At 41.9% G+C, this 14628-nt stretch overlaps 1 protein-coding gene across 1 annotated transcript in view; it reads right to left on the reverse strand.

The window, feature by feature from the left end:
• Nucleotides 1-4302: 4302 nt before the first annotated feature.
• LOC120300881 (cytochrome P450 2C8-like) overlaps nt 4303-14628 on the reverse strand; it is a 24844-nt gene continuing 14518 nt past the window's right edge. The window contains exons 5-9 of the mRNA XM_039327413.1: nt 11056-11232; nt 10351-10492; nt 7639-7826; nt 7043-7184; nt 4303-6463 (exon numbers count right to left, since the gene is read on the reverse strand). Coding sequence (XP_039183347.1) covers nt 6285-6463; nt 7043-7184; nt 7639-7826; nt 10351-10492; nt 11056-11232 — 828 coding nt within the window. The 3' untranslated portion in view covers nt 4303-6284. The remainder of the gene's footprint in view (nt 6464-7042; nt 7185-7638; nt 7827-10350; nt 10493-11055; nt 11233-14628) is intronic.

The raw sequence follows: 14628 nt of genomic DNA on the forward strand, positions 1-14628 counted from the left end.
GAGGGCCATGTGCTGGCCACTTCCAGGCGATGGTGCATTTCTGCATTCCTCACAAAGGGTGACACCTCCCCAGCTGCCTTTCTTGCCTGTCTTTCTCCCTCCCTCGTCTCAAATATTTTCCCACCACTCTGTTCTTAGGAAGGAAGGAAGGAAAGAAGGAAAGGAGAGGGAGGGTCTGAGGGAATTCCTGCCTTCGTTCTGCCCTGCTGCCCTTTCAACATCTCCTTGCCCCCTCCTCCTGGCCTATCCTGGGGGTCTCCCATCCTATTGCTAAGGAAGCTTTGGATACAAAGCCGGGTCTCCTTCCATGGGGAGGGAATGGGCCTCCCTCTGACTTTGCCCTCATACCCATCATGAGCAACCTGGCTAAGGAGAACAAGCACAGCAGCAGCAGCCTTGAGGAGGAGCTAAGTGCAGCTGGGTGTCCCCTTGGGGAAGTGGGGCTGGACTTGGTGTCGCAGGTGCTCGAGGGCCAGGCTGGGCATTTGACCTCTGCTGCCCAGGGCTCTGGGCAGCTCGCACCACCATCCAGCCCCCCCCCCCCACATGGCCTGAGAGGAACAGTGAGGCTCCTCCAGTGGGCCATGCCTTGGCACTTGCCCCGGTCCCACCCCCTTCTTCTGGGAGTTGAAGTCCACAAGTCATGAAGGGGCCATAGTTCCCCCATGCTGGCTGAGGAATTCTGGGAGTTGAAGTCCTCGAGTCATGAAGGGGCCATAGTTCCCCCATGCTGGCTGAGGAATTCTGGGAGTTGAAGTCCAGAAGTCATGAAGGGGCCATAGTTCCCCATGCTGGCTCAGGAATTCTGGGATTTGAAGTCCACGAGTCATAAAAGAGCCAAGGTTGCCTACCCCTGCCTCAGATAAACAGATACACAAATAAACCCTCACGTTGCTCAGATGCACAGGGCACTTGGGGGTTTATCTGTGCAAGGGACCTCCAAGGTCCCTTCCGACGCTATTGTTCTACGTTCTAAGTTGCTCTTGTGCAGCCTGCAGAGCAGAGGTGTCTGGCAGGCTGATGTTGTGGTTGGTACACAATGGCTGTACAGGCTGTGACATCTAGTGGTGAGGCCATTTCATTACAGGCCTCAACTCTGGAAAACTTGCCTTGTCCTGTGTGAAATGATGGAGGGGAGTTGCAAGAAGGATCAAGAATGTCAATGAAGAAGAGAAGAATGTTACTCAGTGTTTGCATAATCTGGCCCAGGTTTTGTCTTCTATTCCAGTAAAGGCCCAGGCTGCCTTACCACCTGTCTCTGACCATTATTGTTCCTGAAGAGTGGGTTCAGGTGAAAAGAGCTGTCACCTATAAGTACCAGTCCTGAGTGGTCCTAACCATGCCAGGTCCTCCTGACCTCAACTGCAGTGAGAGTGAAGGAATCAAAGCGTGAATCCATGGAAAGTCCCATCATTCCCTCTCCAGTGACAAGCTCCACAGCTGGGCGGCCTGAAAATGAAATCTCGACCTGCCTTACCTGTTGAACTGTTTCCATCTAACTAGGAGAAAAATGTCAATGGACTGGACTACCCCAGAACGTGGGTTCGTAATATTCTAGACCAGTGGTTCTCAACCTTTTTAATGCCACGACCTCCAACCGGTCGTAAGTCAAGGACTACCCAACTGGTTGTTAGTCGAGGACTACCCAACCAGTCATAAGTCAAGGACTTTCCCTGCCCAGGAGCGCCACGCATGCGTGTGCTGCCACCTGCGCCGGCCGAGGCATAGTTGGCAAGTGGCAGAGATGGCGCAGGCTGACCACCAGCTGGGCCACCAGTTGGCCCAGCCCAAGGGAGGTAAGGCACCCACCGGGCCCCACACGCACCAGCAACCCTCCCTGCACCTGCCGGCCTCCCACCCCTGGCCCTCTTTTACTTACATTTTTAGTAGTTGCTCAGCAGGGAGGGGTGGAAACTTCCAGACAGCTCGCCTTCGCTGCAGACAACTTGCAGCACCGTTTGCAGAATGGGACTTTTGGCGGGCTCAGCAGGGCAGAGACAGCCTGGACAATTCCTATTGGCTTTTGAAAGCCAATAGAATTAGACTCTATTCAAGAGAGTCTATTCTATTGGCTTTCAAAAGCCAATAGAATAAAAGGGAGTAGCACAGCTGAGGAAAAGGGGGAAAAAATGGCAGACTGCGTTGTTTGGCAAGCCCCGTGAAATGGTTGTTCGATCCCAAATGGGGTCCCGACCCACAGGTTGAGAACCGCTGTTCTAGACTGTGTATTGCTACATTTTTTTTTACTTTGTTGCTGCTGTTTCCCCCCACACCTTCTTCAGACCATGGGACCAATAATTAAAGGAACAAAAGGGAGTTGTGTTTATAACAAGACTACGTATTCCACTTGCAAAGTAGAGGATAGGGTCATTTGTTATGCTTCTGTCGATACAGTAAAGCCCTACTAACAACTTCAAACCTGGACATATGGAAGGATGCACAGACTGTACCTCTTGAGAAGAATAACACAAGACTTATGGATAGTGCCAGAGTTTTCTTTGATGCATGTAAACCTAGTGACTATAATCAAGCTAAACAGACTAAGTATGGAGACAGGCTTACTCATTTAACACAAACTACATCCTACCCAACCGGACACAATCAAAGGAAAATTCAATGTGATTAAAGGAGTCGGCACTTCTCAGTGCAATGTTGATTCCTGCAACCTGATTTGCTTCAAGATAACCAGACCAGCAGACTTCTCAGCATCATTTGGACCAGCTATCGATTGAACCAGACACAAATATGGGTACAATTTGACACTATTCTACCACCGTCTCAGAAACATTTTTGAGTTTTTCATTCTTTTTACGATGAACTGGAAGCCACAATTGAAATTCCCTCAATATCAAAGAATCTTTTTATTGATCTGGCCCAAAAGAATTGCTTCATCTCTAAATGTGACTAACTGTTATATGTGTGTGAGTACTAGCATGGGTGAACAATGGCCTTGGGAAGCAGCTGAAATAAATTTTACTGCCCTGACTAGTCAAAATCTCACTGGGAAAAGACACCAATAGACCCAATATGTGGATTCTGACCACTTCCATAGTGGGAAGCCTCTGTTTTAATAACAGATGTTTCTGGTAAAAACCTTGAGGAGACTTAGGTGTGAACATCTCTTATAGGTGAGCATCTCAGTATCTTTTTGATGGATTACCACCAATTCGGCCTAACCTCAAACTCTCATGGCAAACATTCTCCAACTGTCTACCTTATGGACCAATCTAACAGATGCCACCTTCAACTGGACTGTCCCAGATGGACCTACTACATGGCAAGAAGATGGAATGTATAAGTTATAGGCCTCCTGTTTATATGCTTAATAGAATTATTAGACTGCAAGCTGTATTAGAAATAATTACATATCAAGGGCATTTAGAATAACATAATGCTGTCTTGCTTCTCTATACTATGCTTGGGGGGAACCTCCATTAGCCCGAGGCGAGAAGTACACGTAGAGAAAGATAAAGAAAATTAATTGGTTAAAATAATACTACAAAAGAAAGTTTTGTGAAAACAAAGAGGTATGGCTTTCCTTTTACATGTTGCTGCATTTAGAGGTCTTTTGGTTTTGCCATCTATGATTCCTGTTATCCAAAGAACAGTTACTTCTACCATCTTAGGGAAGACAGTCACGGCATCCTCTGTAAATAGTGATAAACCCTGTAAGCCAGCCAACATCCTGATTATTACCACAATAACAAAGGAATATATGTCATTGGTCACCAAGTAACAGAAAGCATTCTGTTACAAAATTAAAGGGGGGAATGAAGGGTTCTGGAACAAAGGGAAATTGTTTAATCTCACTGTTGCTTTCTTGCTTTTTGTAATTGGCTTTTGCACCAGAGAAATTCCATGCAAGCGTGGGAAACATGTACATGGACTCGATATACTAAAGGAGAGATTAAGGGAGTGTACAACAATGATGGATATCTTTCTTATGATTGATAGCTCTGTTGTCTGATTTTCATTGGCTAACAAAGTTTATAAAGCAATGCTACCAACTTTCTAAAGTGTGGCACTTCTGGACGTAACTCTGCCAGCGTTCCAGATTGTTGGACACCCAGCTGCTTAATTTAATCAAATAAACTGCTGCTTGATCAAGAAGTCTCCGCCTGGGTTATCTGATTACATTGATATGGTATCTCAAATTTAAGTAAGGGACTGGGACCTTACAATTCTATCCCTCTGTTAATGCAACCTAGGATTGCATTAGCTTTTTTTGGCTGCCGCCGCATGCCACTGGCTCATATTTAAGTGATTGTCCACTAGGATTCCAAGATCCCTTTCACAGTTACTGCTATTGAGCCAGGTTTTACCTAATCTATACATATACATTTGATTTTTCAAACGTAAGTGTAAAACCTTACTTTTATCTACATTGAATTTCATTTGGTTAGATTGGGCCCAGTGTTGAAGTCTGTTGAGATTGATCTGGATTTTGAGCTTATCTTCTGGAGTGGTGACTATTCCTGCCAATTTAGTGTTGTTTGCAGATCTGATGAATTCCCGTTCTGTTCTCTCATCTAAATCATTTATGTTGAAAATTACTGGGCCTGAAACAGAACTTTGGGGAACCCTCTGCTTACTTCCCTCTGTGTAGATGCAGTTCCAATGAGGATTGGTAAGTCCAAAGCATCATGAAAAGAAAGCAAAATTGCAATTGCAGGGGGGGAAAAGACATCTCCTAGAAGAGAGCAATAATTAGCATTTTGGGGAAGATTCATCTAGGAGATTACTGCAAATTTACTGTTTATATTATTTTTACGAGGCCAATTTGGAAATAAATCTCTGTTTGGTTATCAGTGACAGACACTCGTAGATACAGAACTTTTATTATACACATTATATTGGGTGTGTCTAGCAGTGTGCGGGCAAGCATTATTTCAAACCAATAACACACTGGAAGTCCGCATACCCCAACGCTTTTTATGGATGGTTCATATGAGTTTTCGTAACATTTCACAGTAGATGTAAGGATCTGCCTCAGCTAGATCTCCCAAGAAAGCAGAACTCTTGAAACAGGCATTGTTTCAAAAGGAACTTTTATTGAAAGTTAGTAGAGCAAAGCAAGGTCTGATGATTTCCTGTGCAAATGATTACATTCAGGTCTCCACCACGCACCTACCCACCCAGTGTCCAACCATCCATTTCAAATCCAGCCAATCCATAGGCACTGGGTTGTTTTCGGAACCTAGTGGTTTAGCGCCCATCTCAAGGTCTCTCTCGTTTTCGTTTCGCAATGGTAGTCTGGAGATAAGGCAGATGTTTTTAGGCCCCATTCCTTTTTCACGAATGGAGAGCATTTCAAAGAGCCAGGCAAATACATTCCCCAAGCAAGGAGCCCCCCTCCCACCAGAATGCCAGACCCCGAAAAGGAATCCACAGGCAAAGCAATAATAGGAAGGGAACTACATTGGAAGGGTCTGACAGTAGACTTCTGAATTGATGGTCGAACGATGCTCCGTGAACTTCGCTAGCAGTACTCCTTTGGCATCTTCACATTTGACGGGATTTTCTATGGCACCGCTTCCGGTGTGGTGTTGGGTCACGATACAATGCTCGCCCGCACATCGCTAGGTGCACCCAAGAACTTTTGAAGCGGTTCCGTTGGGACGTTTCTGATCATCCCTCCCGCCCATAGCCCAGATTTGGCGCTGAGCGACTACTACTAAGGAATTTCAAATCTTGTAAGACGTTATGACAGGTGCCTCAATTTGAATGGCGATTATGTTGAAAAGTAGTGTAATCTTCTAGTTTTCTAATGTGTATAATAAAAGTTCTGTATCTGCGAATGTCGTTGATAACCAAATGGAGGTTTATTTCCGAGTTGCCCTCTAACTTTCCTCTTTCTTTTCCACAGTCAAGGAAGCTGAACTAATGTCAACATGTTATGAAAACATGCTATATTTTAAAAAAGGATTATTCAAAGAGTGGTGAACCCTCAAGCGTTGTTGTTTTTTCTTCCTTCTCTTGCTTTTTGCAAATAATTAAAATTCGATTCTAAAAGCGGTCAGATTAGGGGCTCAAGTAAAAGGAATCAAGTAGAACTAGATAAATGACAAGAACATAGAGAACAGCCCAGGGCTGATGTTGCTGGCCTGTCAGTATTCAAAAGCCCATGTTGCAGATCGAGACTAGGTTGTATACATTTTCCTTTCGCAACAAGGAGGGCTGGAAACGTGCTTTTTTTTTCAGACAAAAGTTGGAGGAGACAAAGCCAGCTACTTGGATTCCCAGTCCCAGTATCCACAGCTGCTAGTCAGACCTGGCATAGTGGCCTAGCGAGGAATTGCACAGATCTCAAAGGAATGAGGATGCAGAGTGCCTCCCCAGATCGGGTCAAGCTTTATATCTTTTGATCCGTCAGCCAAGTGGAAATTGAACGTTTGCACAAGGTTGGTAAAGAAAAGGAACAACTCTGTTTTTGCCAAATTTTCTCCCAAACATGCTCGATAACCTAGGAGAGGAGAGGAAAACAACAAATCAGTACTGGCAGGGAGTGATTAGGGCAGAGGTGGGGAACCATGAGTCCCTTTATGACTGTGAACTTCAACTCCCAGAATTCCTGAGCCAGCATGACCGTCTTAGGAATTCTGGGCTTTGAGGTCCACAGGTAATAAAAGGATTGGGCAACTATGGCCCCTTTACAACCTGTGGACTTCAACTCCCAGAATTCCTGAACCAGCATGACCATCTTAGGAATTCTGGAAGTTGAAGTCCATCATGGCTGGCTGAGGAATTCTGGGAGTTGAAGTCCACAAGTCATAAAAGAGCCATCGTCCCCCACCCCTGATTAGAGTTTACAATGTGATTGACCTGGATTGACACTGTTCTCCGTATCCCTTCCTGATAAGGGGAATACAGGAAGTCCTGAACTTACAAATATTTGTTCAGTGACCATTCAAAGTTACAACAGCATTGAAAAAAGTGACTTATGATGGGCTTTCATACTTATGATAGTTTGAGGGGTGAAAACAGGAACGGTCAAGGCATATCATTAAAGATTCGATGGAATTTTAACAAGCTGAACGAGCACCTAGAGAAAATGGGATGAAAGCTTCTCGACAGGTGAAATTGCCTTCCTTGTCGAGGAAATGGTTCGGGTTGAAGGCGAGGGGTGTCTCCCACTCGTTGGCATCATACAAGGCAGAAGCCATGTTCGGGATAAAGACGGTGCCCTGTGGAAAAGAAGAGGAGCACTTAAGTTTTGCCTTTCTCCCTGAGGGAAGAAACAAAAATGGTTATATCTGCTGCCAACGGAGGCCAAAGTGACAAATTTCAATTCATGGCTTTAAAGATCACTCTTCTAAAAAAAATACAAATAGGTTAAGGCTGTGCAGTTGAAAAAAAAATTATCCTGAGGGAAAGGACTTTGTGTCTTTAAAATGTTTGCGCTTCAGCATTAAAAAAGAATAAAAGGATAAGAATAAAATAGAATTTGCCTAAAGAACCTAACAGGAACTGCCCGAACCGCTGTCGTAAGTTGATGCAGTCACATGACGTTGCACTTAACAACAGAGTTCTCAGTCCAATTCCCGCCGTTAACCGATGACTCCCTGTATTGCATGTGCTTCCTCTAGCAATATGGTGAGGAGAAGAAAAGAAGGCTCCAGAACACAGGAATTCATTTACCTTTCTAAAGAGAAACTTCTGGATCATCGTATCTCTTATGCAGTATCTGGGCATTCCGATCGAGACGATGTTGCTAAAGCGCTGGATTTCGTGCACCACCGCATTTGTGTACGGAAGATTCTTGCGATCCTCATAACAGATCGACTGGCCTGGTGGTAAAACGCTATCGATTTCCTTTTGAACTTTGGCTGGGGAGAAACAAAGATTTTGCACGTTGACTAGAGTTAGGAGTGAATAAGCATCCAGGTGTGGCCTCAGCTGTCCGTGGTCTATTAATGGCAGAAGCTCAGCCCAGGAGGAGCGAATTATCTAGACCAGGGATGTCCAACCTGGGTATCTTTACGTTTTGTGGACTTCAACTCCCAGAATTCCTCCGCCAGCCTTGTGGACTGAGGAATTCTGGGAGTTGAGGCCTACAAGCCTAAAGTTCCTAGGGGTGTCCAACTGTGGCAATTTGAACTTTAGTGGACTTGAACTCCCAGAATTCCCCCACCAGACATGCTGGCTGTGGAATTCTGGGAGTTGAAGTCCACAAGTCTTAAAGTTGCCAAGGTTGGACACCCCTGAGGGAATCACCTTTTTTTCAAATGTTTCTACCCATCCAGCTGGGCCAAGCAGAAGGGGCGTCCTTGGGATTTTAGATTTCTAGTATTTTTCAACTTAAATTGGCAACTGATTTGGCTTTCACAGACCCCTGAGAGGGTCTTGGAAGATCCTGGTAGTCCTAGCCCCATACTTTTAAGAAATAGCTTCATTTGTTGTAAGAAACAGCTGAGATTGACTTTGCTTACCCTCTCTTAAGTTCTAAGCAGTTTCTGAAGCATGCACAACTGTAATATTGCATAAGGTAATTTAGACTGAATGAAGCTTCGACAATATTACATCAAAAGCTACAAGTAGGCAATGGGCTTTGGCTATCCAGGAGAGATGAGCAAGTGTTGATCAAAATATACACTGCCGTTAGTCTAGCATGTAAAAGGAGGCTATCTTGGGTATGCTTGGCACACCCTGAACATCTGCTGGGTTTACTCAAAAGTAAACTGGTAGTCTTCCCCCAACACTCCATTCGCCCTCTGTGATTTATATGTTCTTATTATGCCAGTGGGCTGAACAGACAAAGTCAAGCCCGACTTGGACCATCTCATACTTTGAGAGGAAAAAAAACATCTTGACATCTTGATTACAGGTAGCCCTTGACTTATAACCATTACTTATGACAGCAACGATTTAAAATTACAACGGCGCTAAATGAAGAGGCTTATAACCTTTTCCTGAAGTTACTCACTGCAGTGCTCCTGGGATCTTGTGAAGAAAATTCAGGGGCTTGGCAAACCACCTGCCCTTATGACTGACCACAGGACCGAGTCCGCCACTCCTGAGGCACCCCATGCTCCACTTAATAACCCACATGGTCATTTAACGACCGCAAAATCCCTTTTTTAAAAAAATTGATAGAACTATGGAATAAATGGAGGTATCGGTTAATGCCAGGAATTAAATTGGTTGAATTTAATACAATTAGAGAAATGGATAAAAATGGAAGAAAAATTCGAGGTGAAAGATAGGCAGTTAACAAAATTTGAAATGGTTGTAAAAGAAAATGAGGTAAATGAAGAATATATAGGTAAAGGGAGAATTGGGAAAATATATAGAATATTAACTGAACTAGAAGATCAGGCAAAAGGTTTTAAATTAATTTTGGAAACAGATTTAGGAGAAATAAACGATAAAGATTGGAAAAACATTTGGAATAGAAGAGTATATAAGAATATGTCAGTTAGAGTTAAGGAAAATGGATATAAAGTGATATGGAGGTGATACCTAACACCACCTAAATTAAATCAAATAGATGTTAAATATACAAATACAAAAGAGATTGGAACATATAAATATATGTGGTGGGATTGTGATAGCACACAAAAGATATGGGACATGGTGTTTAGGGAAATTAGAGAACTTTTGAAGGTAAATTTAAATATGTCACCGAGGTTTGCGTTACTGTTATTGGTGGAAAAATAAGATATAAATGAAGCAAAAAAGGAATTGATTGTAAATTTGATAATGGCAGCTAGATTAGTGATGGCTAAATATTGGAGACGGAATTGGGTTATTCAAATAAATGAGTGGTATAATGAAATATGGAATATGGCAATAAATGATAAATTAACAACAGAAATTAAATGTAAAAAAGGGACGATTAAAGTAAATAATTATAATGAAATATGGGAGGGTTTTATAAAAACAGTGTTGATGGAAGGCAAAGGGAATAAACCTACTGAGGAATATAGGCTGTTTTGGAGGGGATAAGGGCACAGTTGAAATATATTGTATATTGTTAGTTATTATATGAGAAAAAATATAGGTAATAAAAATGATCTCAGAGGGGGTGCACTGTAATGTTTGTATTTTTATATTGTTTTTTATTTAGACTTATATGTATTATGTTTGCATTATTTGTATTTGAATAAAACTAACTAAATAAATAAAAACAACTACATTACATTAAGCGAGGTGGCCCACTTAGTAAATATCGTAGACCGTAATGAACAGCCTGCATTATGATTGTAAGTTGAGGACTACCGATAACTAAAGAATTCTTCCAATAATAATTGTCAATTACAACTGAAGATGCTACAAGCAGCTTCAGGCATTGAGTATAGTTGGGCTATAAAGGTCCCTTCTATCTCATCCAACTTGTGATTCTTCTCTCACCTTGAATGTCAGGATAAAGCACCATATACAACAATCCCCAGTAGAGAGTGGTTCCCGATGTCTCTGTTCCCCCCAAAAAGAGATCAAAGATGCTCTGAACCATGTTCTTTTCATCATAGCGAGGTTCGGGGTGGTTCTTCGTCTGCAGAACAAAAGAATACCTGAGAAACCTTGAAGGCCATCACTTCCTTCCAGTCCTTGCCTGATGGAATCCACGTTAGAATGCATTTTGTATTGCAACAACTACAGAATCGTTCAGCCAGTAGATGGCAGTGTTTAGTTTGCATCTATGGTTATAATGTCTACGGTTCTGTTTATTCTGGGGAGAGTTTCCTATTTCCTGTTAGAGTTTAAAACAATTGAGCAGTAAAGCACATGGTGACTGTATTCTTTGTTTGCTCTGCAGTGCTATATATAAACAGACTTTCTGACATTGCCAATTTCAACAGCTGTAATCTTCTCCCTTGAGGGAAGGCAGGGCCAAGAAAGGCAGGCATTTGCTCCTGTGGGTCTCAGAGCCCTGGCATCCTCTCCGATGCTGCATTGTCACAATCCCGAGAGAAGACAGTACTCAAGGCTACTATACAGCTTGCTGGCTGGGGAATTCTGGGAGTTGAAGTCCACCCGTCTTGAAGCTGCCAAGGTTGGGAAGCCTTTATACGATAAGGTATCTAACAGTCGCACACAAAAAGAGCACCCACTTACTTTCTCTATTTGAGCCAGGTAAAAATGAATGAAGTCTTGGCCTTTTTCTCCATGGTCTGCTTCTTGATGTTTCTTGATCTCCTCTCTTATGAATGACCAAGCAAAGTCACGCAAAGATAATGCCCTCTTGTGAGGTCCTGGAACACACTTCACAATCCAGGGAAGCATATTGTACATCTGGTGGGACAGAAGAAAAATCACCTGAGTTGGCTGGCCGTCTCAATATAATAAAGAAATAGGGATTAAACAGAGGGGAAAGGAACTGATTTGAGAACAAAATCCTGGAGAAAAATCTTGGCAGAAATGATCAAGACTTTGATGGGATGAGAACATTCTACGCTGCTTCCTTTACTCCAGGATGAATTAAATTCTAGTTGTTTTGAACAACTTTGGAGGAAGAGGCATAAGAGAAAATCTGTGTGTCAGTGAGTGATTATTTTCTTATTTTTCTAATTTTTCTTTAATTTTCTTTTCTTATTTTTATTGCTTTTGTCTTTTCATTTTTCTGTTGTATTTGCAATATATCAGCACTGTATTCTCCTTTCCAGGGTTTCTGAGAACGTCCAGGCATTTTTACCTTTTACTTTAGTAGAACACAATATTGAGGCAGAATTCCAGATCCCTTGTTAAATAAAATTATAAAGCAGGAAGACATAAGAACATTAAGTGGAAAGTTTCAAATGGATGTAACTGTTCTTTAGAATAAAGTCTGAGAATATGTTTTCCCCTTAGAAGGCAACATTGGACGGTATCATTATCAGGGATTTTTCATCCTAATAATCTGGCTGTCCTTGTCTTTGAAAGGTGCTTTTTCAAAAGGCAACTGGACTTTGTTTTTCCTTGAAGACATTTCGCTTGTCATCCAAGAAGCTTCTTCACCTCTCACTGAATGGTGGAGAATGGAAGGATTTATATTCTTTGCAGTCATCTGGTCTTTAGTACTCTTCCTGAGGATCGTTGAGGCCACTTTAATGGCTCTCAGGGAGAATACTAATGGCCAGGTGACTCCATAAATATAAATCCTTCCATTCTCCACCACTCAGTCAGAACTGAAGAAGCTTCTTGGATGACAAGCGAAACACCTTCAAGGGAAAAAAAGTCCAGTTTGCCTTTTGAAAAAATATTTTGGGGACAACCGTCACCTAGATGACTGAGAATCTCCAAAGATAAGCTGCTGTGACTTTTCTGGATTATTTGTGCAAAACCTGAGAGATAAGAGTTTTCAAAATACCGTAAGCAGGAGTTTTGTACATCAGCATATTAGCAAAGAAGAATCCAAAAGGGACATAAATGCAGGTAGTCCTCAACTTACAATCAGTCACTTAGCAAGTCCTAATGTTTTGACAGACCAACCTGGGGGGGGAAATACTTCATAATCCGGATTCAAGTTCTGATGATTATCCTTTACACCACACCACACCAGACATGTGATCACACTTTGTGAGCTCAGCAATTAGGCCACATCAGCATCCCACATGGCGTGTTTTACGATGTAAAAGGCAGCATTTACTTCTATTTTGGGTGGGGCAAAATTGTGTCCAAATTGAACCATTGCTTTGCTTAATGTTGGTGGCATTTGCTTTAATGACGGTGGAATTGGTTAATGATTGCCACAAAAACTAGTGTAAAATTGTGTGACCAACCATCACAAGTTATGACCATGATGGGCCAGATCCATTATGGTCGTAACTCAAGGACTATCAGTACTTGGGAAACCCAACCAATCTCACTCAACAAGAATATGGTCAAAAAGATGGCTGACACCACAATTCAATCAAAGATCTGTCCCTTTCACATCTGTGCTACATATATGATCCATGGAAAATGGGGGCAGATCCTCGATTGCACCATCGTGGCTGCCATTTTGATTTTTGGACTCCTCTCCCTATGGATAGGCCTTCTTTCCGGCTAGCCTTTAGTACCCACTGCAGGTTTTTGACCCTCCACATTCTAGGCCTGTTCAGTGACCATAATAATTTGGTTGTCTTTAGAAAAAAAAAAGAAGGAACTTCCGGTTAGGCATCGCGGTGTGACGGACAGAGGGTTGGAGTCCCGTCTTCCATGTTCGATTTCGCCCCGCTGGGGACCTTAAAAAGGGCCAAAAGTTGCCCTGGAGTGGCGACGAAGAAGGAGGGGACCCTCGTCGACTGTGGAGGGGGTGGCAGCCCTTCCGCTGGATCTGAGGAAGCCTCCAAACTGGCGGGAGAAAGAATGGCTACATTTGTGTGGCCAGTCACAAGCTGCTGGCAACTGAAGATAAGCACTAACTAGCAATTTTTGAGCAATGTGGATGGAACTGGGTGAGACTTTATCCTCTTTTTATGACTTTGATACTACTTTCCTGGGGGAAAAAATGCCCAAAGCAAAGAATCCTCCCCGTTGAGAGAGGGAAGGGAAGTTTTTGCCCCTCTCCCTCAGGAAAAGAAAAGCAGTGAATTAATTGCTATGGGGGAAAATAAAGAAAACTATAAGATCAATTTGGAATTAATACAGATATATAGTTTTGAAATTTGGGGATTAAAAGTATCTTTGAGACTTTTTTTAAAAAAAAAAGATATTTGAAAGTCTGTAAAATAAGCTTGGATTTGGAAAGCTGGAAGACGGTATCAATGACATCTAGTGGTGAAATCATGGCACTACAATTTATTATGCTTAAAGGAAACTTGGCTTGAAGCCCAGACTTAGATAAGACTCTTTGTTGTTCCTGGAAACTTTCACTTTTGCAGATTGCAGCTGGGAAAAGGGAAAAAAAACTTTTGGGCTGCTTATCTATATTGGTGACCCTATTAGACTATAAAGATTACATGTAAAAACAAAATGGGTGCTCCATACTTAGCCTTAAATGGTAGAAAACCATATTTAACACTTGTCTCCAAAGTCCCCAGCTTGATATACCAACAAGAAAATGCTAATGAATCTCACAAAGAAATACTTTCTATGCTAAAATCAATCCAAGAGACAATTGTTTTATTTCATGATGAGACTAAAATAATACAAATGAGATAAAAGAACAATTTTCTTATCTAAACTTACAAATCCAGACAATAACTACAAAGAAGGAACTAGTAACCCAGAAAATGGAAGCAAAATGAGAAGAAATGGATCCAAAGATGGAAGACCTAAAGGAAGGAATTAATAGACAGATACAGACAAATGAAAAAATAGAAGATGCAGTGATAACACAGGAAATGGAAATGATATCTTATTTGTCAAGATCTCAGAACACATTTGAGGATAAATCTCTCTTCCTCATTCCAAACAATATGTACAAAAACAGAGGAAGAATTACTTGACGATTCAAATGAACTAACCTGGAAAGTTATTTGGCAAAGGAAGAAAGCTAGAGTAAGACTGAAAAAAATAGAGGTTTTGACATATTAGATGGGATATTATACTATTAAACAGATGTTTGAATATGGTTAAGAAAAAAGATAACTATTAGAAATAAAAGTATTATTATAATTAAAAGGATATTATTTGTAACTAGAATATCGTACTTTGTTATGAGATGGGAAGTATGAAAATTCTAAAAGGGTTTCAATAAGGGAAGCTTTTGGTTGCCCAAATATAATT

The sequence above is a fragment of the Crotalus tigris genome, unplaced genomic scaffold (assembly GCF_016545835.1).
Source record: "Crotalus tigris isolate CLP2741 ecotype Arizona unplaced genomic scaffold, ASM1654583v1 scf7180000024361.1375286210:1436186, whole genome shotgun sequence".
Classification (NCBI taxonomy): Eukaryota; Metazoa; Chordata; class Lepidosauria; order Squamata; family Viperidae; genus Crotalus; species Crotalus tigris.